This window comes from Gavialis gangeticus, unplaced genomic scaffold, assembly GCF_001723915.1.
Source record: "Gavialis gangeticus isolate Ggan-Ray unplaced genomic scaffold, GavGan_comp1, whole genome shotgun sequence".
Classification (NCBI taxonomy): Eukaryota; Metazoa; Chordata; order Crocodylia; family Gavialidae; genus Gavialis; species Gavialis gangeticus.
The window spans coordinates 18,676,072-18,700,623 of NW_017729015.1; the positions used below are offsets into that span (position 1 = coordinate 18,676,072).

At 52.6% G+C, this 24,552-nt stretch overlaps 1 protein-coding gene across 2 annotated transcripts in view; it reads right to left on the bottom strand.

The window, feature by feature from the left end:
* The window catches only part of SLC9A1 (solute carrier family 9 member A1), a 56,404-nt gene that overhangs the window by 19,338 nt on the left and 12,514 nt on the right, over positions 1–24,552 (bottom strand). For both annotated transcript variants that reach the window (XM_019512495.1, XM_019512494.1), the window contains exons 3-4: positions 4,910–5,370; positions 1,141–1,391 (exon numbers count right to left, since the gene is read on the bottom strand). In XM_019512495.1, coding sequence (XP_019368040.1) covers positions 1,141–1,391; positions 4,910–5,370 — 712 coding nt within the window. The remainder of the gene's footprint in view (positions 1–1,140; positions 1,392–4,909; positions 5,371–24,552) is intronic.

Genomic DNA, 24,552 nt, shown 5'->3' on the forward strand with positions numbered 1-24,552 from the left:
TTCTGTCCAAGGTGCGGAGCTCTGTGCAGCTCCAACTGCAGCCTCCTTTTTTATTGCCTGGGGTTTGCTGTCCCCCCTGCTCTTCCTCTCCACGGGGACCACAATTCCCCAGGGAGGCTAGCGCCAGGCTACAATCCACCCTGGACTTTTGCATACGACTGCATCAGCAATGTGCCACGAGATCGCTTAGAGCGCACGCGCCTCTGCAGTCAGTGCCAAGATGCGCATGCTTCTCCTGCAGCACCCGGGGGGTTCTCACGCTATACTCAAAGGGATGCACTCCCTCATGCTCCCTACAGGGTAAGAGCAGACACACGGGAGCTACTGCAAGGAATGATGGGGGCTGCATCCTCCCATGCCTGGGGGCACTGACACAGACAGCAGCTCTGAGCATGCCTTGGGTGTGGTGCCTCCACTAGCAGACTGGCATGGGGGTCCCCTAAGAAAGGAGCAGAGCTGAGCACTGAGTTTGCTCTCAGCCATCTTCAGTCCCTGCAGCAGGGAAAATCCCATCAGGGCTCCAGAGGGCAGGGGGGGCTAGCAGGGCAGTGCTCCTAGGCAGACTGTGGGATCCACAACCTCTTGTGCACCTAGAAACTCCAGGGCAAACCCCTCATGTCCACCTGTTTATTTGCTTACAGCTGTCAGGTACTTCCTGAAGGGTTACAATTTGAACCAGAAGCCTCCAGCCTCTGGCCAGGTTCTAGGAAAGGGCATGTCTAAGCTCAAAGAGTCAGGACAGGATGCTGGGGACAGACAGGTAGCTGGAGGGGTCCAGCTCCCAGGTTGAGGAACCAGGCAGGTGGGCTACAACCTGGGTATGTGCTGAGAGACCCCTGGCCTGGAAGACAGTGCTTAGATTCTGGCTTAGACTCCAGATGCTTAAGAACAGCTTGAGGGATTCAGCAGCAAGGCTCCCTGGCAGCGATCATGTGAATGGTCAGCAAGGGACGTGCCAGCAGGCACCACTATGGCTGACAGCAGGGTTTCTTGCACCTCCCTCTGAAGTCAGAGGCTACAAACTGGCTTAGCTAGATAGCAGGTCAGCCCCATCTTGGATGTGGCCCTAGCACAGCTTCATGCCCTAACCAAGCCAGGGCAGCATGCCCATGCCAGGGGTTGGTACTGGGTGCTACTCACGCCATGATGCCGGAGAGGTGGAAGAGCTCAGCCGACAGGTAAGCCATGTAGCTGTAGAGGAAGACGAAGAGGGGCTCGATGACCCGGATATGGGAGGTGAAGCGGGAGGTGAAGGCTGCAACGATCCCGTAGATGATGCCGATGAAGACACCACCCAGGGACACCACGAAGAAGCTGATGAAGCCCAGGAGGATGTGGATGATGGTCACTTGTTTGATGTTAGCAAACTCCTCAAAGAGGTGGTAGAGCACCTGGAGGGGTGAGGAGAGAGACAGGGCCAGGGGTCATTTCAGTGAGGCAGCTGCACTCCCACACCACATGAGGAAAGCAGGATCTTGCCTGAGAAGCCTTTGTAAGACCCACATCAAAGGACCTGAGCCTTTGTATTCAACATGCCACAGGCCATATCCATGCCCCCGGCTCCCTGCCAAAGGGTGCACACCCTGTGGAGATTGCAGCCCTAGAGCATTTGCTTAATCAAACCTCATGCAAAAATGTTAGCAGCTGCTCTGTGGGACAAGACATCACACTTCAGGACAGAGTTGGGGAGGGGCAAGGGGCCAGCCCTCGGGGGGGCACACTCCCATCTGGTTTTCTGGTGCTCTGCTTGACCTTAGCACCCTGTGAGCAGGGGGACTGTGCACAGCCGGAAATCTGGATGGGATTCTGGCCAGGGCTTCCCTGTGCTTGGGGCTGTACAGGCCTAGTGAGGCAGGGCTTCTGATCCCAGGAGCTTAGAGTCTCGGTAGACAAGATAGAGGAAACTGGGGGGACTTGCCAAGTGCCAGCTGGAGGTACATATGGACTGGAGAACTGGGAGCAGCCCTGGGTCGCACAGCTGACCTGAGACCAGATGCCCAGTTAAGAGATGCCATCTCATAGCTAAAAAGGCAGCTCCACAGCTGGAACTGCAGTACAGCGGTGGCTGCTTCCAGCTGGAGCACCAGCCAGCCAGCTAGGTGCCAAGGGACGTTTTCAAATGGTGGCCGAGACCCCAGGTGCAGGATCCCAATGCTTGGCTAAAGCATCTTCATGAGAGGCAGCTCTTGCGAGCCACAAGCCTGGTTTTATCCATGTTTGGGATCTTACCAACATGAGAGAAGGCAGCCAGGTATTCCTGCAGGCTGGCAGGGTGGGGAGTCCAGGGCAGAGTAGAGCACGTGTCACTTTTCACTTCCCCACCAGGTCCTGGCTGCTCTTTGTGGACTGCAAACAGCTGACAGGACATTTGATAATAACTGGGGAAGCCACAAGGCACAAGAAAACTGGGGTTTAAAGGCTGTAGAGAGGGACTAGAAAGGAGTCAACATCCTGCAGAAACCCCACGGCCAGAGTCACATGCCAGGGAGTGGGAAGCTGCTGCTCGGCTCTGTGGGGCTGTGCTATTTCTGCCCTGCCAGGAGCTCTCCAAGGCCATGTTCCCTGCGCCTCGCCTGGTGGAAGAGTCTGTTACCCCAAGTATCACATTAAACTCCAGTTTCCTTTTCTATTAGGGGCTGAGGTACTGCAGCACCCTGAGCCAGGACACAGCTTCAGCATGACTTGAACTCGGGCCCTGGTCAGAACTGGTGGATGGTGCAATGAGCTAAGTAATGGGAGCAGCAGAATGAGTCCCTGTGGAGGGCCCACCTGCCTCACAGAGATGGGGTGAGTGAGCCATGCTCCCACCCTGCACATGCTCCAAGAGAAACCCACTGGGCCCCAGGACCCAGGGAAGGGCTGGACATGTACATGCAGCACATGTCCAGGTGTAGGCAGATCGTCACAGTGGTCACAGGCGCACCTAGGGCATGGCATAACGAAGGGACGAAGCTGGAGGCTGAATATGACAATCCAGGTTCTGGTATGAGGCCTCATGCCAGCTCATCGCAGAGGCCTCCCAGAGAGGATGTGGTGGGGTGCTTTCCTTCTGGTGCAGAGCTCTCTTGCTCGGGCTCTCACAAGCCCTGTGTGAAGCGGTGCTCGCAGCATCTTCATGGGCTGACTGACTGCCTCAAGCCCAGACCACAGCTCGGCAACACAACACTTCCTCCAGATAAGCAGAGGGCTTGTCATCTTCCTCAGTGTGTGATCCATCTCCAAGAGAAACATGTTGCATGGGCAGTGCTTGCCAGGCTTTCTACTGTGTAGAGAGCCAACAGGTCGCTGCAGTGTATTCTTAGCAGCTCTACGTGGGACTGCCCCATGCAGCACTGCAGCAGCACAGCTTTGGTCCCGGGACGGGGAGACCCACAGGATGTGTCTACATGGCTATGGGATGCTTGAGGACATTGGACCTGAGAGATCCCTGCAGCCAAGATCTCCTGGCCCTGGGATCTAGTGACAGCAGGAGGGACCTGTTTGGAGAGACTTGCAGGGACCCTGGTTCAGCTGCCTGCCTTCTCCTGCAGGTGCCTGTATCAGTCCATTATTATACCTGGACCTGGGGATGGGATTGTCATGCCTCCAAGACCAATACCAAGTCCTAGGCAAGGCCTGCAAACTTCTGGGCATTCCCAAACCTACACACTCCCTTTGGTCTGTATCTGATCAAACAAATTTCTCCGCACCCTTCCCAGAACAATCAGTGCTCAGCCCCCTGCCACGGCCAACATGCCTGCTAGTGAGCCCTGTATACCAGGAATCACTACTGCTGCTCCAAGCCAGACACAGGGCACCCAGGAGCACTGAACTCAGTTCACAAATGGACCCTGCACCGGCTGGGCAGATCATCCAAGCCCCTGGCGAGCTCTGCCCTGGAGGGTTGGTACTGGGGTGTGGGTTGCCGGATCCAGGCAGCAGCACCAAGCAAAGTAATTGCTCCCATTTCCTTCCCATGTCCTTGTGGGAGGGTTTAGCTAGGCTGGCAGTTCTGCCCTCCATCTGACAGCTCAGCATTTCTATACAGCTGCTACAAGAAATCCCCCAGACTGCTGGTGGTGGGGACACTCAGAGGTGCTCTACAGCATGTATGTCTGCTCTGATGTTTAAATTGATATAAAGAGCTGGTGTACCCAGATAGCAGAGATCTTAGCAATAGAGAGGGGGAGAAATGAGAGACCCCTGTCCCGGGTGGCATGTGCCAGGCCCTGCCGAGACCCAGGGGAGGGGAGGAACCGCATGCAAAGAAACACAGAGCTCCAGAGGGTTGGACTCCAGCCGGAGAGTGCTCCTACGGGGGAAAGTGCTGGGAGGTGGAGCGGAGCCTGCTGCTTCGGTGCCAAGTGACGCCCAGCAAGGCTCTGCTTCCTGTTGGGCTCTGCTCCCTCCTATCCGGCTGCAACAGTGAAGGGAGATCAGTGAGGTCCTTCCTTGCAGGGCAGGGCTCTTACCGACCACAGCAAGCTGTCTTGCCCTGCATGCTCACCTCACCTGGAGTGCTCCAAGGGAGTGAACATTGCATGAGTATTACTGCTGTTGGCACCTCACATCTCAGCCCTGACTGCAGCCATGCCCTGCCAGTGGAGACCTGAGTTTAGTGGCTGTGGGCAGAGGCTCTTTGACTAAGTGCTTCCCCCTCTGTGTGATGAAGAGGAGAGGGCTTTCTCTCCCACCCCTTAGCAAAAAGACCTATGAAACCTTGGAGGAGGCTAGATCAACTCGAGTCCATGGGGCTTGAGCTAATACAACGCTTCTGCCCCAGGGCTGGAAAGGAGAGTCAGGGTCAGCAGAGGATCCACCCCGCATTGCAACAGAGACTCTACAGCCTCCCAGCTTGCTCCCACCAGCCCGGCACCATCGGGGCTCCATGGGTCTCAGGACCTTGCCCACGTGCGAGCACTTTACTTACAACGGTGACAGCATCATTGAGCAGGGACTCCCCAAACACCAGGATGTGCAGGAGCTCATTGATGTGGATCTCCTCAAAGACGGCGAGCACCGCGACGGGGTCCACAGCCGAGATGATGCTGCCGAAGAGCAGGTTGGCTAGCAGGCCGATGTGATTGAGGCCGGTGCCGCCGATTTGGCACACCGCGTACATCAGCCCGCCGAGGAAGAAGGCGTTCCACAGCGTCCCCACCACAGCGAAGATGAGGATGGTGCCCAGGTTCTCTGTGAACTGGCGCAGGGGCAGGAAGTAGCCGGCGTCCAAAATGATGGGTGGGAGGAGAAAGAGGAAGAAGATTTCGGAGTTCAGGATGGGGGGGCTCTCGCCTACACCTTTGATGAGCCCCCCAACCAGGAGGCCCACCACAATGAGCAGGCAGCTTTCCGGCACGATGTTGGACACAGAGGGAATAACGTGGAAACCTGGGGAGAAGAGAACACGGCATCCATGTCACAGCAGGCAGCCCTTCCTCTCCCCGCGCTGTCAGCAACCACCAGCTGCAAGATGTGCGTTTGGTACGTTAAGGAAAGATCACCTCGCAGCGAAGGCACTGGACTGGGATTTGGGGAGCTGGGGGCCATCCCTGGCACTGCTGCTCTCTCTGGGCAAACCGCCCCAAACCTTCTCTGTGCCTCAGTTTCCCCTTGCTGTAAAACGAGCAACGGGACTAACATGACCTGGCACAGAAAGTGCAGAGAAACATGGCCGGAAGGGACCTCCAGAGGTCATCCAATCCAGCCCCCAGCCTGAGGCAGGATCAGCCCTATCCAAGCCAACCCCATACACATCCATCATCTAACCTCTTCGTAAAACCACTGCCAACCCTGACACAACACAAGACGTAACGCCAGAGCCTGCCACAGGTCGAGCAGGGGAACCGCGGCAGCCAATGTAAAGGTCTTTAATATACTCTCAGGAGATCCCCGGCCATGCCTCTGCTACAGAGGAAGGCAAACCCTCCACAGTCTGTATTAGCCTGACCATGGGGGCAAATTCCTTCCTGCCCCCCGTGCAGCATCGGTCTGACCCCGAGCAAAGGGGCAAGACCCTCTGGCTTTGAGTCCCAGCAGGAGCACTGGCACAGCCCAGGTCCTCCATGCTTACTCCCAGGCTAGGAAATAGCAGAAGCTGGGAATTTCTACAGGCAGGAGCTACTTTGCAGCCACGGCAAGACAAGGCCACCCCAGCATGGGGTTAAACCCCAGTCCAGTGCAAGAACAGCCCCAGTGGCTGGCTGCAGCCACTCAGCTAATGAGAGCAATCGAGCGTGTACCCGCGTGTGCACCCGTCTTCCTCTCGCGGTGCCAGGCACCGCCCACGCTACACAGGGACAAAAGGAGCTCGGCCAAGTGCTAGCAACACCTGCTTATTAACCTCCCCGGATGCCAGTCTCCCAGCACCTCTAGCGCTCACGCTTATAGCAGCCCTTGGCACTAGGGAGCACAGCAAAAAAAAGCAGCCATCCCCTGCATCACCTCTGGTAGGGGGAAAGCAGCCGAACCTGTATTCAAACAGGGGGGACCTGTATTAGTCCCTCCTGTGCCTGACAGGAGGGGCTGGGACACAGAAGTGGGTCTGGGTCCCCAACACCCACCTTCTCCAGCCACCCCCACTGCCCCCCCATTCCCTCCAGCACTGTGGGGGTCTGGAGATGGGATTAGACTGGCGCTCCGGTTAAAAGACATTTTACCGTGCTATCATGTCAGCCACTTTCCCTCGATGCTGACAGAAGGATTTCAAATCTGTAATTCCCTGGATAATACCCAGGACTTCTCTTTTTGTCACAGTGAGGCAGCTTTGCTGCCCTCCCGTTGCCTGGCGCAGGAGCTGATTTTAAATGAGAGATGGCAGAGCTGCGTTAGCATCTTGGCCACTTTGTTCTCAACTCCCTTCCGAGCTTGCGGAGGCACCATCTGTTCCCAGCAATGTGGCAAAGAAAGAAAACCTTCCTAGCGAGGGAAGGTGTCTAAATGTTCAGTCTCTGTGGAGCCTCGGAAGCGAATGGACTTTTTGCTCCAAGTCTGTACAGCACCGTACGCAGCAGAGCTCCCAGCCAGGGGCTCCTGGCTGCTACTGCAATCACAGAAACAGAAAAGACAGGCCCTTGAGTTCAACGCCCTGCTCAAGGCAGGACCAGCCCCAGCTAAACCATCCCAGCCAAATGTCTTTCATTTCTCATATCCCAGAGCCGCTCAGCTGCTTTTCCCAGGGGAGGGCTCCTTCCCAGCCTACCCACTGGAGAGCCAGCCACCGTAGAGCTCCAGGGACACTGGTGGGAGTGGGGGCAGAGATGGCCCAGCAGAGGGGCAGTCATATGGGCTAGGCACCGACTTCAAGGCAGGTGAGCTTGCATGCAGGGCTGTTAGGTATGGAGGAGAGCGCAGACACTTTGCACGCTGCCCATCCTGCCCTGGGGCCAGCCAGGGCTGGGGGCTAGCTTTCTGCCAGGTGGAGAGCTTAGGCTACTCGGCTTCTGCCAAGAGACCACCCGGTCCCAGTTTATGCCCAGATTCTGTCATGCCCTCAGGTCCCTCCAGCCCCCCGATCCAGAGACTGGAAAGGTCAGCGCTTCTGTGCCCCGTGTCGAATGCGGTCTCCCCCGGCACCACCCCTCAAGGGGCACCTTTGCCAGAACAGCTTCCAGGCGGTGGCGGTTCACCTCCGCACACCTGCTCTGCCGTTGCCAGTGGCAGCCTAGGAGGGAGGGGGGAGGGAGGAGGAGGCCGAAGGACTCCCCCTCCCTCGCTGCATCCGCTGGGGGCACTGGAAGGAGCTGCGTGGGAACGGATCCGGCTCCTCCAGCAGACACGCTGAGCTGGAACAGACTGCAGCGCCAGGGCTGTGAGAACTGACCCGGCTTCAACCTGCAGCCGGAGGAGGGGGTGAGCTCCTGCTGGGGCTTCTGGCCGCACAACTGGCCCTGTGGCTTTAGGACAGAGGCCAGCAACCCCGGTTCCTGCCCACCACACTAGGCACGGGGCCGGAGCCCACGCAGGCCCTACTCCCATTATGGTGCCCAGGCCCCAGCGCTTGGTGCAGGACCCCAGGCAGCATTTCTCAGCTCTACCTGAGCCACCCACGGCAGCACGTCCCACTCGCTGCACAGCCCCTCCGTCGACACTGGCGAAATACACCCAAGCACAGATAAAACCCAGTGCCAGTCATCCAGCACCTCCTGCTAGGTCCCCGGGGACTCGGATAGACGGGAACATTCATAAGCAAATGCAAGTGAAACATTTACAGGCTTTTTGTGAGGCCTTAAAAATAAACTCACAGGGGCTATGTCTTCATTATGCTTCTGATCCTACTGAATCTCTGCACATCTCTCCCCTCCCCTCCCCTCCCCTCTTCTCTCTCCAGTATTTTTAGAGCATTTGAAAGTTTATTTCTATCTGTCTACTGCTGCGATGCCATCATCACGATTTCCCATATCAGCCCGCCAGCCAGCCACAGGGAGCAAGGAGCCTCAGCCCATCTCACTGTGGCTCCAGGGGTATGGAACGGGAACGAGCAGATGCAAAATGTTGCACAGAGGCGAGTGGGTGGGAGCAGTCCCTGCAGTGCAGCAATACAGTGCGGGGACGTGTTACCAAGCTCTGAGAACAAACAGCACCTGCCATCTAATCTCAGCCTTGATGCTGACTGCCCATGGGACCACGAGGAAGTCATTTTACCTCCATGCCTCAGCTTTCCCATCCATAAAGTGGGGATAAGATTCCCCCCACTGCTTCGCCTCCGAGAGGGACTCGGTGAAGGTTGAGAGCTGATTTCAAGGAATGTGGAAGATGAAGGTTGGTACCCAATAGCTGGGGAGCTATGTAAGCTGGTCCAACGTGCCACGATGAAGCTGGCTCAGGACACCAGAGCTCCCAGCACCCCCTCCATATCATGTCATCCTATTATCAAGGAAATGCCCCCTTGCTGGGAGCTCCCAGCCCTGCTGGCTCTTGGTGTGTGCTGTATGTCTGAGGGGAGCGTAACGCATCCATCCCTCGCTGAGAGGAAGGCTCTAGCCCCAGCTGCTTCATCCAGGGGACCCCCTCCTCCAAGCCCCTTTGCTCTGGACCCAGCGTCTGCTCTGCTCACAGCAGCTCCTCTTGGGAATGTACAGGGCAGGGGCATCAACCACAGCTATTTTTCCATCTCTTCCATAGCTTAACCCAGAGGGGATTTGCCTGGTGTCTGCTACGCTCCCTTCTTTCTGCACCTTGTGCCCTTCCCTTCCTGCCAGGGGTGGTTGTCACATTGCTCTTCAAACACCTTGGGGAACAGGATGAAAAACACTGGGCACAGTGGCTTGAAGAGCATGTTGTGCATATGTGATCCAGGGAAAGTATTCAGATTGAAGTAGCACCTTTACTTTACTGAAGCCCCTTCACGCTAAGCACTGCACAGATCCGGGACAACAAAACAGTCCAAGCCCCAAAGCCCTTCCGATCTACCAGCCTCTTCTGCACGGACGCAAGTGCCACAGGAGCCCATTGCTGCTACCTGTTAAATACCAAAGCCTCTTGTCCCAAGCAGTGCTTCATTATCATCTGCAGCAAAAGGCACGAGGCTGATGCTTTGGAAGGTCCCTTACTAAAAGCCCCAGCTGGGAAGGATGTGCATGTAAGCAGGAGTTACCACGCGACTCGTGCTGGGTGCACGGGGAAGAATAAACAGCCTTCCTGTGCTAATGAGCTAGGAGTAGGAACAGAGGGAGCCAGCTCGCACAGAAATGCTCCAGCCTAATTTCGGCTGCTGATGGAACGCTGCGGAGAAGTCCCTGGGGCCGGCGACGTTTGCAAGCAGCCACAGCGAATGCCATAAAAACTATTAAATGCAAGAAAGCTGAAGTCAACAAGGATGCCGAAAAAATCAGCCAAACAAGGAAAGGAAATCCAGATGTTAAAAGTTTCTATGCAAACACTGCCCCTGTCCACGTCAGGCATCCTGCATGCGCAGACAAAGCAGCTGTCTATGGAAGACAGAGGCAGAGAAACTATTACCCACACACAACAGGACCAGGTTTAGGAGAAGCTGGCTTTCTTAAATAGGCTTCTCCATCTCAGCTTCAGGGGAATTAAATGCACCATCAGCTTTTAAAGGCAAGGAGAAAATTACAGCACCTCAAATTAAAGAAGCTTTTAACAATTCAGGATTGTACCAAGGATGCATCTTCTCTGGAGGAAAAAAAAAGTGCTTTTGTATCCAGACTGCAGCCTCTATATAATTTCCAAATGGAGACCAGACACGCAGAGATTTAATTTTTTTTGTTTTGTTTACTAGGGTGGAGATCAAACAGAAAACCCACCATCTGGGTTTCCCTTCACTAGCCGTATCAAATTGAAAACACTAAGTTTTTTCCACTGGGATATTACACTGAGATCGTTAACTTAGGGTAGAAATAAGCAGGCTTTTTTTCTCTCTCTCTTTTTTTTTTTTTTACAGCACAAGTCAGCAAGCATCTGCAGATGCCCAATGTGCTCAGCGGTCTTAGCTCCAGGATGCCACTTAAAGACAAAAAGAAGTTGCTCTGTTCAACTCTGGCAAAAGTTCCCTTTGAAGCTGTTTGTGACTGAGAACCAGATGCTACCGCTGATGGCGTGTGCAGGGCGCCGTGTCCCTGGGGAGCTCACCGGACAATTCTGTTGTGCGCTACCAGGCGCAGGATCAGGGCCTTGGTAAAGCACTTTGATAGCTGCAGATGAGTTATTGCATAACTATTTATTACTAACAGAGTAACTTTGAAGAGATACAGATCTGCTTTCCTTCGGACCTGCCTGCTTTTTGTCTTCATTACAGAGAACGAGGCTAAACCAGCTGTATCCAGCGGCCGCAGATACAAATATTGGCATTACACGAGTGATCGCTTCCAGCCAGCCTGCAATCAGAAAGGCATTTTGTTTCTCGGCTCTAATGACTCTGAGAACTGGGATGCAAATTTTCTTTCTTTTTTTTTTTCCTGAGGAAAAACACAGACCAGGTCTCTTTCAGGATGAGTCTCAGGCCTGAGACAGGGGATGTCCAAGGCGATAGGAGCGGGGAAAAAAAGCGTGTTAAGACTGAAAGCTCCAGTCTCATGCTTTGTGGTCACGTTCAAAACCAGCGAGTGCGCTAACGCGCTCCTGATGAAAAACACAGCATAGGAGGGGTGATCTTGCAACCAGAGTTAACGTTTGCAGCAGTGCAGCCAAGACACAGGCAGTCCTATTTTATAGCCTTGCCTGGGGGCAGTTTGGGGGCATTCTCCCCTGCCCCAACCCATTCATGACCTTCAGGTAGCTGGCTGTTTGGGTCACTTATTTCCCCCCACAACCACGCACAGACGTAAGAACAAGATGCTGGCCACGGCCAGCTGAACCAGATGCATTGGGACTCTTGATCCTTGTTGGGGGTGCTGGCGGCGACAGCCCAGGTTATAGCTAGTTGCAAAGCCTGAAAGCATCCAGCCACACTTTGGAGATGGGATGGAATTAGCAATGCTGAGCAGGAAGGGGGCTGGAAAGGAAAGGGAAGCCGAGCACTAGAATGGGAGCAGGAAAGAGACTCAGAGAGGGGCCTGCATTTCCTTCCCTCCTATTCCAAACCCCTGCCTTGCAGGAGGCAGGGCAGGCTGTCTAGTGCCTGTAGTTTGCAATCTCTCTTTAATACCAGTGCTCCGCTAGCTGTGTCGGAGACAGGAATTGTTCACCCAGCAGCAAAAGGGAGCCACCTCTGGGCAGAAACGTGGCAGCTGATGAAACGGGAACAGCAGTTGCACACAGGCTACGGAGAAGGGAGTCTGTGTTCTCAGTCCCCCTCTTCTAGACTGGCACAGGAATAAAAGCACACCAGCAAAACTGGATGGTGATATATTCGGAGACTTCAGGTGGGTCTAATGCAGGGCACGACCACTCTGTGGAACTCACGGCCACGAGATCACGTGGCAGCCATGCGCATAGGGCGGTTCGGAAAGGGATCTCCTGCAGAAAGTGTTCAGAAGCTGCTCGGTTACACACGAGCACGTGGAAATGCCCCTAGGCCAGCCCTTGCATTTCAGCAGCACCATCCAGCCATGTCCCTGCCTGCAGTCGGGAAGAAATCTCCTCCTCTGCCACGGCCATTGTGGGCTTCCTCGGCCTGCCTTGGAGCCCTCTCACCGATGGCCAAGACAGGACGCTGTGCTAGGCGGACCCCGTGCTAGTCCCTACGCACATTACCATGATACTTAAATGCCATGCAGTTGGAGCTGCTCTGTTAACTTCTGCCTGCCAGTTTATCAGGACCAGCGAGTTCCTGCCACTCCTCAAAGGGGAGAAGCCAGGCTTCAGGCGGCTTATCGTGATTTCAAGTCCAACAAAATGAGCAGGAAAGTCAAATAACCAGGAAGAGGGGAGGAGAAAGAGAATGAGGAAGTGGCTAGAGAGAGCAGAGTTTGCACAGGCAGGGAGTGCTGCCTAGCAGCCCTTGGATGGGACAGACTCATTTATAACCCAGGCCACAACTCCAGGCAAAGCAGAGATAAGGCCAGGCCTCCAAAGTCCTAGGCTGTCACTACAACCATTAAGCCATCTCCAAAGGCAACCATCAGTGGTGGGTAAGTGTCCAACAACAGGCCCTGCCACCTGCAGCCAGCCACTTCCATGACTGGGTTCTCTGAACAGCGAGTCCTGCTGTACTGCAGCTTGCACACATCAGTCTTCATGCATCTCTGATGGGTTAGCTCACATTCAAGAGAGAGAAACTGAGGCAGAGAGAGGCAGTCTAATGCCTAAAGCAACACTTCCACCCTGCTAGAGTGAGCGGGGGGATAGAGGAAAAGCATCCAAGAGTCCCCATTGTCTGACCCGTCTACCCAGCCACACTGCTTTTGCAATGATCAGATATTTTACAGCAATCGCCCTTTTCAAAGAGGGCTGAAGAGCAAGGACAGGTAGATGGGATCCTCCGGCGTTACTAGCTGGAGGTCCTAGACATCAGACCTGTTGCAGAATAAAACTCCCAAAGTTTCAAGTTTATTACAGCCTCTGTGGACTCCAGCATGCAAGTGGACAGCTCCAGAGACAGACCGCACAGCCCAAAAAAGGAACAAGCACCGCAAAGTGAAATCACGTGTCCTCCCTTGCCCTGCAAGCATCACTCCAAAGGGGGGTGTTAATGAGATGTTAGCCTGAACGTAGGCTGGAAGAACACGCACTCGGGAGACTTCTTCCACCTCCAGACTCTGCAAAGCCAGCTGGTACAGACAGCACAGGACAGGGAGCAAAAAAAAAAGTTTGTCTGCAGCAAAACTGCAGCGAGCAGAGTAGTTCAGCCCCTGCAAACGTGGCCATGCTACCAAAGCAGGCCTGTGGCTCTGCCTCTGCGGGGGGAGGCATCGTGGAGCCCATCCCATCCATGCTCCAGGTACGGCACAGGGCAAAGGCACCAGATGCTGGGAAACGAAGTCATGCAGATAGGGAGCGGAGCATGCTCAGAAGAGCTGCCCTTCTGAAGGACACTGCAGATAGCTCACTCCAGCAAGGCGAAGCTGCGTGCACACCTCGGGACTTCGTACAACACACACCCTATTAGCAAGGCTAGCTTAACCCTTGAGGGAGCTGGGGTTAGCAGGCAAAGCCCCTCCAGCCAGAACCAGGCATGAGGCTGCTGCTTTCCTTGGACCTTAGAAAGCACCAACATTCACCGGGGACTGCTCTGCACGCTCTCATGTCTCAGGTCCCTGATGACATCCCATGCTGCTGCCATAAGGTCTGGAAGGTTCTTTCTTTCCTATATGAACGGGACAGGGAGGTGGTCACTTTGGTCATGGAGAATCACGATCCAGTCCTAGGCCCAGAGAACATCACACATGGGAGCTAGTGCAATCATCGGATAAAGCAGTTACCCTGACCCACTGCAGGTACCGACACCACGTGGCCTCTATTACCTGGGGAACCACGGGCCCACTCCAGCTGCTGTCCTGCACCCCCAAACGTTCCCCCTTTTCCTGCATCTGGTCAGCTGGAGACTCTGACAGTCCACATCCATTTCCATGCACAAGATCACTTCCCTATTGCCAACCCCTTCCCCTGCAGCCTGACGCACTAACACATCACTCACATCCACTGCCAGGGCTCACCAGCCTACACTAGGAGATGCTACCGGCCACCTGGGCAAAGGTGCCACCTTGCACAAAGTGATGGTTGCACACTTTGGAGCTGCCTTAGGACAGCACAGGGTCTAACTCTGGCACACAAGCATCAGAGAGGACAGAGGAAAATGCAAGTGAAGCAAAGCGTCGTCTCGCATCACACACTCCCGACTGAGCCATCTGTAGTAGTACAGGAGCGAGGAAGGCTCCTTGGCACGTGGAGGGAGGCCTGGGCCTCAGGACTCCTCCGTTCTATTCCCAGCTCCAACGCTGCTGACTCACAGTTTCCAAGAGCCAGTGACTTCACCCTTGTCATCCCCATTTAAATGTAAGCAAGAGCTCTGAGGCTTCATTAGTGTTTGCAAGTGTTCAGAGACCCTGCAGAACTGCAAGAGATTACTCTTAATTGGCACCCAGCCTTTCTGTGCACTTGGGAGCCAGCACCTGGCTCCACTAATGGGATGTGGATGGGGAAGGGGAGAGCAGGAGCAGAGAGCTCCCATCCCCCGGATGCCTGCTACCTGAATTCCTATTCCAGCATCCCCGTTATGATGAAGAGCCCTCCCTGGTAAGGTAGAGTACTTGGAAACCCCCATTATTCATTTATATAGGAGGGGTTCTTAAATCCAGAGGGAGTTTGGGGCTTCTCTTCCTGCTGACAAGGTGGAGGTAGTGTGAAACTAATCTGTCCAGGCCTGGATGAACTACAAGCCTAGAAAACCTGCTCATGGTACTTGCAGCCCTCCTAACCCAAGCTAGGAGTTGCTAGTTGGGGCCTTACAGAGTGCATCTCTTGCCAGATGGATGATGCCTGTCCGCGCATCCCTGGTTATTGACACAGCAGCTGCCCAAAGTCCTGCTCCCCAAAACCCAGCAGGAAGGGAGGCTGCTTCCTGACTCGTAATCCCAAGCTTGCCTTTCCAGCCAGTGCTTTGCCCAACAGCAACTCTCCCTCCCTCTGGCAAAACAGCCAGCATTTCTCTTGGTTATGGCTGCCTGGGTTGGACACACACAGCTGCAGTCCAACCAATGCCTCAGTCCAGGCCTGCAAGCACTTCCCCAGAGGGAACCTAGCGATTCGCCCTGAGCTATTTCAAGCCTTCCACGTAGCCAGGGCTGCTGATGGGGTTGCAAACACCTTACTCCAGAAAGCAATGCAATGGCCTCTTCCGAGGGGCCAGCACAGCCACCTGCTTACCAGTTGCAGATCCCATAAATCAAACACGGGCTTTGCTGACAGCTACCAAGGGCCTCCAGCATTACGATCTGGGGGGATGTTACAAACTGATGTTTCAACTCACAAATTGCCTCCATAGAAAGGAGGGCAGGCAGAACAATCCAGTACACTTCAACTGAAAAAAAAAAGGCAAAGATGCAACCCCGGCACCTTGACCTAGTCAAGAGTGACATGGATGCCTTTACTTACACAGGCAGAGATTGGGTTTGGCCTGCGGGAATTAAACAGCTAGTGATTTCCACCTAAAAATAGACCAAAACCGCAGCTCAGCTCATCTGGGAAGGAGATTCAGGCAAGGCTGAAATTATATTCATCAAAGCACATAATCACCTATCCCATCCCCCAACCCCTTATTTAAAGAGGGACCAGCCCAAACCTGCAACATCCTGGGAACCTACTAAGCAGGTTTCTTCACCCCCCCTGCACCTTATCTTTCTCCCCTGCAGGCTTTGCTCCCCAGGGCAGCACGTGTGCTGGCCGGGGCCAAGCCAAGCACCAAGTTCATCATAGCTAGACCCAGAGGACTGGGGGATGGTTGCATGAAGCCTTTTTCCACCAAAAAAAATGCACATTTAAGTTGACGGGAGCATTGTGCAACTTCATGGATCAGTGCCAGTTTCAACCCGTTTATTCCTGCTGCTGGGAGGGGAAGGAATCTACACAATGTTCTGAAATAATCCAATAGCTTCGACTTCCAGTGGCTTTGACTCCTCTGTCTGAAACGACAGGATGCCTAGAAATTGGCTTCCAGTTAAACATTATACTTCTGAGTTCCTTTCGAAACACTTTTTGTTTAGGATCTAACAAAATATTTCACTCGGGCCCCCCTCCCAACCCTTCTTTTTTTTTGCATTACCCTCAGCAGCCAGCAAAATGGAAAGCTATGTATTTGCACAGCTCTCCTGAGTTAGTTGAATGGCAAGATAAAAGCACTAATCAACGTCTGCAGATCCCATGTCTCCTCTGGAGGAGGGGAGAAAGGTATGTGGGTGGCAGAGAAGGGAAAGGGAAAAAAAAAAAGTCTATAGGCTACATCAGTCACAAGGAAACCAGTTGTCTGAACTCCTGACGTCCTCAACTTTGACCTAGGCTGTTAAGCAGCAAATCATTGTTATTCCAGCCACGTTCAACCAGTTTAACGGACTGGGGACTGTTTGAACAATCCCATGCGTGGGCCCATTCATTCAGAAGGTAGATAAGATCTATTAGCATCCACACGCTATTCTGTAGTTTCCATTCAGCTCCTGCTATCTGGAGACAGTAAATGGCTGGATCAGCTGCATTTTGGTGTAAGCAAGGCAGGGCAATGTGCAATCCAGAAGGGTAAAGAGACGGGTCTGCACTTCATGAAGAAGCTCTTCAGTCCACTGCCCCTTTGAGGCCAGTTCATCCATGGAGTTTAGACATGGGCAGAGCCCTGGAGGAGAGACCTCCTCCCTAAGCCGGCCCTGTTAGCTCCTGTTCACCTTGGCCTGTTCACACGGAGGGAAGTTCCCCAGATGATGGAATCTGGCATTGTACCACCGATGTCACTGCAGTTACACAGATTGAGCGTTTGGCCCATAGTGCTGAATACAGCAGAGAAAATCCATCTGGATTAACGGTAGGTGCCCATCAGTGGCCTTGCAGCAATCCAAAGTACCAAGCCTGCCTGGACTCTGCAGTGAATATTAGGGATGCCCATGGAAGGCAGCAGGACAGGATGCAACTGCATTTCACTCAGGAGTCAGGGAGATCCCTTGTTAGCTTTCCTGCCTCTACCTGCCTGCAAAAAGAATAAACCTGCTCACGAATCCAAGCCTTGCTCAAACAGTGACCTGCCTTCCAACAACAGAAATGCTTCCTGGTCATCCTCTTCTATGGCAAACAAAGCCACTAGTGAATTGTTGGGGAGAGAGCTTCCCCATGTTCCCAGGTCAATGGGTACCTGGTACAGCGGGCTGTTCAACTAAGCTTCACATCACCTGGCACGAAACAACCTCAGTGCATACAGGAGCCAAACATGTCTGAGAAAGCAGCCTGCCCAGGCCCTTCTACAGAAGATGAAGACAATGCTGATTTTAGCTGGCCGGCCATAAATGGGGCCAAGCCCTGCAGGGCTGCGATACAGTCAATCCCCTCGAGCACACCAAGCCAGTTTAGCAAACCCTATTCCCCCAGGCAGAAGTATCATCCCTGAATCATCACCTCTACTGGTGACAAAATAGCACAGGTGTCAGGATTAATAAGTCTGATAGTTTCATCAGCTGCCCTAACCTACTGCATTCACCCCCTCCCTTCCCAAGTAGGAGGTCATATTCTCATTCTTCACCTAGAAGGCAGGACCGAGTTGCACCTTATCAACTAATTCAGAGATGCATGAGCTTTGGTAAGCAACAGATCACCAGATATTCTCTGCACCTACCCTGGAGATCTTCAAAATGAGACTGAACGCACACCTTGCTGGGGTTATTTGACCCCAGCAGTCTTTCCTTCCAGCCCTAAACTTCTGTGAATCTGTGATTTTGCTGTACCCAAGCACACAGCAGAGAACAAATCCACAGGCAGCAGCTATCAGCAGGACATGGCTCATTTTGCAGGGTTCAGGGGGCAGGAAAAGTTTGAGGATGTTTTAGTGCAAGAGCTGGAAGGGAACAGAGTGTATCTTGAAATCAGATGAGTTTCACAGTGAAATCATCTAGACAGGAAGAAAATGTCATATTGGCTGCAGTTCCTTCCCCACCACAGCAACAGGAACTACATGGGACAAGTGTCACTTCCTTGCCACCTGGGACCAGAGGCTAAATCAAGATAAGGAGAGTTTCTGTTCTGCACATTAATTGCTCACACAGCAGTGCAAGGAGTCACAGAAAAAGGAATACCTGTGGCAGTGAGTCAGTCTCTCTGGCACTTCAGGCAGGGTCCCTCTACCCCGAACGGAAGTGAGGAAGGCTTTGCCTTCTTCGCTAGTGAAGCTCTGCTCTGATAGTTACCACCAGCCCAGCTCCATAGACGGGTGTAGAGCCTGAAAAGTGCTGCTGGCATGGGGAGTACCAGATCATCTTCCCCTGCTTGGGGCGTTTCTTTAAGAGAGAGCACAGCTGGCAGACTCCAAGCCCTGAGAGCCTTATCTGTTACTATATTCTCAACAGGTAGATGCAACGATGGATGATTTTAGCAGAAACATCTTAGCATAAGGGGATGGAAAATCATGATGTGTTTACAAACAGGGCTATAATAATACAGTCACCTGCAACTGGAAGAAACTGGACTGGATGGCTACAAAGGTCCCTTCCAGTCCTATAAGGAAGGCCAGGGCTTTTCCAGCAATTGTCCTTCCCAGGTGCCCTGTGTTGCGGGTATCCATGTCACAGGGCCCTCCACTGCCCAGACCTGCTCGTAAAATATACAAACTCAGAAGTTTGAGTCACAAGAACTCAGAGTATGTATGCACAGTTGAGCCTGTGCATACATATTCATATGCAATGCCAGGACCTATGCTGGCACGTGAAATATTGTGAAATATTGTCTATGTTCTGGCATGCATGGGACTGCGTGTTGGGTGGATAAGATGCAGCCCCACAGCTGAACAAAATGCCAGCAGCATACTACTTTCCCCCAACCCACCCACCATTAGAGCAGCCTTGCTCAGAGCAAGAAAAACAGCAATCATGTGCTGTGCCCTGCTGCAGATGCTTGGGGGAGGCAGGGTGTGTTACAAGCCGTGTGGGTTCTTGCAACACCCACTCCACATCACTGATCAGCCTGTGCAGCTCTCACCTCTGCAGCAACAACTCCACTGATTGTCCTACAAGTGATGTCTGCTTGCAAGCCTATCAGCCGAGACATTTGTATCCACGACAGTTAAGGCATAGGACTGGGGATCAGGAGATCGCAGCTCGGCTGCCAATGTTCGGTGTAACTGAGAAACTGTGAAATGAGGGGGGCACTTGCCAGTCTCCAGGGCTGAATTTGTTTGCATCTGTAAAGCCTGTTCCAGTCCACAGACCAAAAGGGTGAAAGTGTCTCGGCATTAAGCACATGTTAATGCAATCAAACTGCACTGATTACATCCATGCAGTTGAAGCACTAAGTGTGGAGAAGCGATTTATCTGGGGGCATGGAGTGCATTGGTAGCAGACAGATTCAGGAGAAAAAGGCCTCCAAGTCCTCTGCTCTGGAGATGCCAGAGGCTGCTGGCATTTCAGGAAGAAGTCTGTTAATATACAGCACGGCTAGTCCTGTGCCTTCCACCCCCCTGAAGCTCACATCTAGCAACCTCTAATTCAACGGGAAGCCCACACAAGGAGATTTCCTGTTTGAAAGAGAAATGCAAATACTGTTCCTTTGACTGATTCCAGTCTCAACCACAGGCCTCTGAAAGGACCTCAGATACCCATAACACTTAGCAGACAATTAAACACCAGACAGCAAATCTTACTTGTGGCTTGTTCTTATAAGATTACAGACGAGTCCTGAACAGACAACAACAGTTTTTCCTCACTTTATTACTCTCACCCAAACAGTCTGCTCATTTAGCTCAGTAACTGTCTTTGGACCAATCCAAACCCTTCCTCACTTGTCTACCCACAAAATAATGACTGAATTTAGGGTGATCTCAGGCTCCAAAGACAACTGTCCTTGGTGGACTGGCTTCCTACAGCACACAAAGTGTCCAATTTGCTTGCCGGTGAGACTGCAAACAAACAATTTTTGCGTCAATTCAGCCAAATCAATTTAATAGCGTTAAATTGGAATCAATCTGGAATGAGCATCAGTTAAACCCAGGCCACGCTCAGGCAGCTGCGCTGATCTAGGACCATGCAACCAAGAGCTATGTTTAGAACAGGCTGGTGCTGTGGGCATTATTACAGCCGTAGCTAAACTGAGGACTCCCTTCCTCCCAGACCGGACAGGCCCATCTTGATTAAACTGTTAAATCCTCCCTAAATTCTCCTGTTACGATTGAGTGAAGAGCACGTGGCCATGCAGAGCAAGCTGGCTTCTTTCTTTTGCCCTCCTCACTTCTCAGAACACGAGACAGGTCTGAGCGCATCACCCTGCAGCAGGCAGATAAGGGCAAGAAAAGAGAAATGTTAGCAAGCCAAAACACGTGACTGTCATCTGATACAGAGACAGACGTACACACGGGACAACCAGTGCTTCTGCCCCAAGCCAGAGGAACAGCCGCTCTCGGCTCTGGGAAGAGACAGCTTCGCTGACCTAGCTGGACAGCTGCGGGTTGGCATACAGCTCCTGCGAGCCAGGCCTGTGAAGCTGAACTCCAGAAGCTGATACATTACCACTCTCTATGCAGCTGGGATACTCCACACCCTGACACGTGCCAAGCAAGCCCCTGGCACTGTTGCAATGGCACCTTTGTCTCCACAGCGCTCTTTTAGTGAATGCATCAAGTCATCCCCACGCCGAGCACTGGGTCGGTTTTGCAGGGAGAAGAAATCTCCCCACTTACTGTAAACCAGCACAAGACAATCTGCAAACTAGAGAAACAAGGAGACTTTTCTGTTCTTCTTCTAGGGCTGGAAATACTAGAGCAACAAAAAGGCAGTTGCACTGCTCTTATGTTCAAACCACTTGACGGTGGTTAGCAAATCAATCCCACCCTTTGTGCACCACATTTTCCTTCCCTTTCCACAGAGGAGAGAGAAAGAGGCTCACCCAAGGCCCCAGACTGAGCTGGTGTCAGAGCTCGCACAAGAAGCCAGCAGCTCCTGATTCCCAGTTCTGCATTTAGATCACTCCTATACCTCAATAGGGGTCCTGGGAAGGGAGGTGAGAGGAAGGAAGTGTCAAGGAGCATCCATTTGCTATTACACAGCCCAACAGCTATCATAAAACAGTCAGTTGTAACCCAATGAGATACTGTAGCCCAGTACAGAGAACACCTTTTCCATCTAATCTAGAGAGGACCAGAGCAACTGGTGGGAAACGGCAATAGAGCTGCTTCAGGAAATACGCCCATCATGGACCACCTGGTGCTCAGGAGATGCTTCTCCCATAGCTATTTTCTTGTAGAGTTGTCCACAGTCTTCTGGATACCAGCCTAGTCCTCCTAGCTCCAGGATCTGAGACTCCCAGTTCTGAAGAGAAACTGCAATGCAATGAATCTCGCTAAAATATTATCAGGGAAATAACACAAATTCAGGTGGGGACCTCACAAAATTGAGTCCAAGCACCTTACATTTGGGAAGGATCCAGCATGCCTAGAGACCACCCCTAGCAAACATTTGTGTAACCCATTCTTCACCTCCAACAATGGAGATCCTGCATCGTCTCTAGACAGCCTGAAGCGCTGGAACAGGCTAATTCCACAATTTGTTTCCTATTACGGACACCTTCCCCAGGACCGGAGCTGATATCAGCTCAATGGTTTCAAACCCCAAGGCCGCCCTATCTACAGTTGTTACTGGCATACCTATAATAGTGAGAGGTGCCATTCTTTTTTGCTACTATAATTATATTGGCATAAATCCGAGTCTATAGGCAGCTATGCTTGGATAAAAAACCCCACTCAAGGCTAGTTCTACACCAGAACTGTCAAATCACGACTGAGATTAGATAGGGTCCTTGAACCACAGGGCTGCGACAACGCAAGTCTGTAGTGTGAACAGTCACGTGTGCAAAGCTGTGTTCTTATCAGTGTTGCTTGTTTTGCTTGGGGATGGATTTACTGTCGCAGTACAAGGCACAGCTCTGCGGGCACAGCTGTGTCCACACGATGGTTGCTTTGTGGATGCAGCCTGCCAGTCGGCTTGTATTGCTAAAGCATTCCTGGCTCAAGATCTGGGGTGAGACTGGCAGGGCCGGCCTGCCTTGACATCTCAGAAAGAGCTATACTGGTATAAGCCCCTTTACGCTGATAAACTGCATCCCTAGTCAGAGAATGTATCACTTCAAGGGTATCTGAAGAGCAGGACAGCTTGTGTGTTTGGATAAAGCCTAATTAAAAAAAAATCCCACTGGTAAAATACTGCTCAACCTGAATAACTAAGCATAACTCTACTGCAAATATCTTAGCCGTGACCCTCACATTTCCCCCACATTTCTGGAGCACACACTGGATGCCACAAATAGCTAGACGAGGAGGGGCTATGCAGCATATCTGCTTGTGATTGTGGAAATTTAATTTGTGCTGCTTTCCTAGACGTCACGACAATGCAGCTTTCCATCCCACTATTGGACAGCGTTGGAAGCCTGGATCCTGATGATTTCCCGGAGTTAGGACTGCAACACACAGGTCACGATGGAAAAAGATGGGCTAATTATTCCCCATTCGGAGGAAATATCCCATGTCCTGGCCCCCTGCCTTCTATCCCACGATGCAAGTTGTCATCCTGCCTGCTGGGCCTTTGCAAAGCCTCTGGAGTGGTTAAATATAAGCGGTCTTAAAACCTCCCTCAGTCATGTTAATGGGCCATAAATAAACTCACTGAATGAGGCAGCCCCATGGCTCTCTTCAGGAAAGGGAGACTTCCCCACGTTATCCAGAGCAGGAAAAAACCAGCAAAGCTTTTAGGGACATGGTCTACCAGTGTCTCACTGAGAGGAGAAGGTGATGAGTATTGCACTGGGACCACTCCTGTGGCTTTCCAAGCAACTACTAAATAGCACAGTTGGCAATGCAGGTTTCCTGTCAACCCAAGCTCGGTTATAACCCCGCATCTCTGCCGGCTGGTACTTGCCAGTCCTCGAGCCCTTTCCAGCGACAGCAACACACACAGTGTCAGGCTGCAGCTACGTGCATGGCCCCCAGGTCCTGCTCCCATCCATCTGCAGAGCAGACGTCAGCCAGTGGTACCCAAACCCGCCCTCCAGAGAGTCTTCCCCAGCCGCAGCATCTTGGGATACAGCCCGCTCAGCTTCCCAGGGTGGTGCCAGCAATGTTCCCTTCTCTCAGCGGTACAGACACGGGAGATATTTACATTTCAAACCCCAACCGGATTTGTGATTGCAGTGGAAAAAGGGCTTCCAAAAGGGAATTGAGCCACTGACATGCCTCTGTACACCATTATCTCTATGCACAAGCTTAGATACGTGCAAATGTGGGCTGGTGGGGTTTGTGCTGATGAAACCTCATCCATAATGATTAACTGCCACGCACCACCCTCCTTCCCTGATCCCTAAGGACTCTCAATGCTGAGTACTTCCAAAAACCGCAGATCCAAAGGAAGGATTTTGCTTCCACAAACTTGCTTCTCACAGGCTGGGTGGAAACAGGGAGATTGTTCCCTCCTCCCCACTTTTAAACAGAGTTTAAGAGCTGTCTCTAGAAAATTACATTGCAACATTTGATGCTGAAAACAAAGAACAGTGGATGTTGCAAGGCTGAGTCACTCTTAACCCAGGAAGTTATTCTAGTTATGAATAACACGTTGCAGTCACTGAACTTTCCACGCTAGGATCTCCAAGCATTTTATTGGGATCACAACCCCTGTGCTCGTTATATTTCATAGAGGAGGAAGCTGGGGCAGGTGACGAGAGCTTTCTTGGAACCCGGCCCACAAATGTGGAGCAAACTCTCACAGGCACTAAGGACTATCATAAGCCTTGCTGTGGGTGCATTTCTGTGGCAGAAGGCAAGGTCGAACATCCAGCAACGCATGTGTGTGCAGTTTGGGTCATAAACATATTCCAAAATAAAAATCCCCGTGCACTTTTCTTTCCCTAAGGAAGGGGATGAGAAAGCAAGTGTGACGGATACCAGTCCCCTGCTTAATTGCTATGTAGAAGGCGCTCAGATAATATGGTGATAACTAAGGCACTACTTCACGGTCAGGGCGGCTAGAGTCTGGAACCAGCTTCCAAGTGAGGTGGTGCAGGCTCCCGCCCTGGGGGTTTTTAAGAGGAGGTTGGACGACCACCTTACTGGGGTCATTTGACCCCAGTGCTCTTCCTGCCATGGCAGGGGGTCGGACTAGATGATCTGCTCAGGTCCCTTCCGACCCTAGAAACACAGCAGGGTCAAAACTGCAGAGATGGTGGACCCTTCAGAGGCCACAAAGCCTGCCAAGTTTCAAGGAGATAGGTGCAGTGGTTTGGGGGAACCTGTACCTCTAGCTGTGGACAAGCAGAACTCATGACATGGGTGACACTGCGTGTGTTAAGGCGCAGCAGGGTGAAAGCTGCAGGGATGATAGCCCCTGCTGTGGCCACAACACCTGCCAGCTGTCAAGGAGATCGGTGCAGGGCTTCTGGGGCCCTGCACCTCTAGCAGGTGACAGGCAAAACTCATGACATGGGTGCTTGTGCATCTGACTGTCTCTGTCTTGG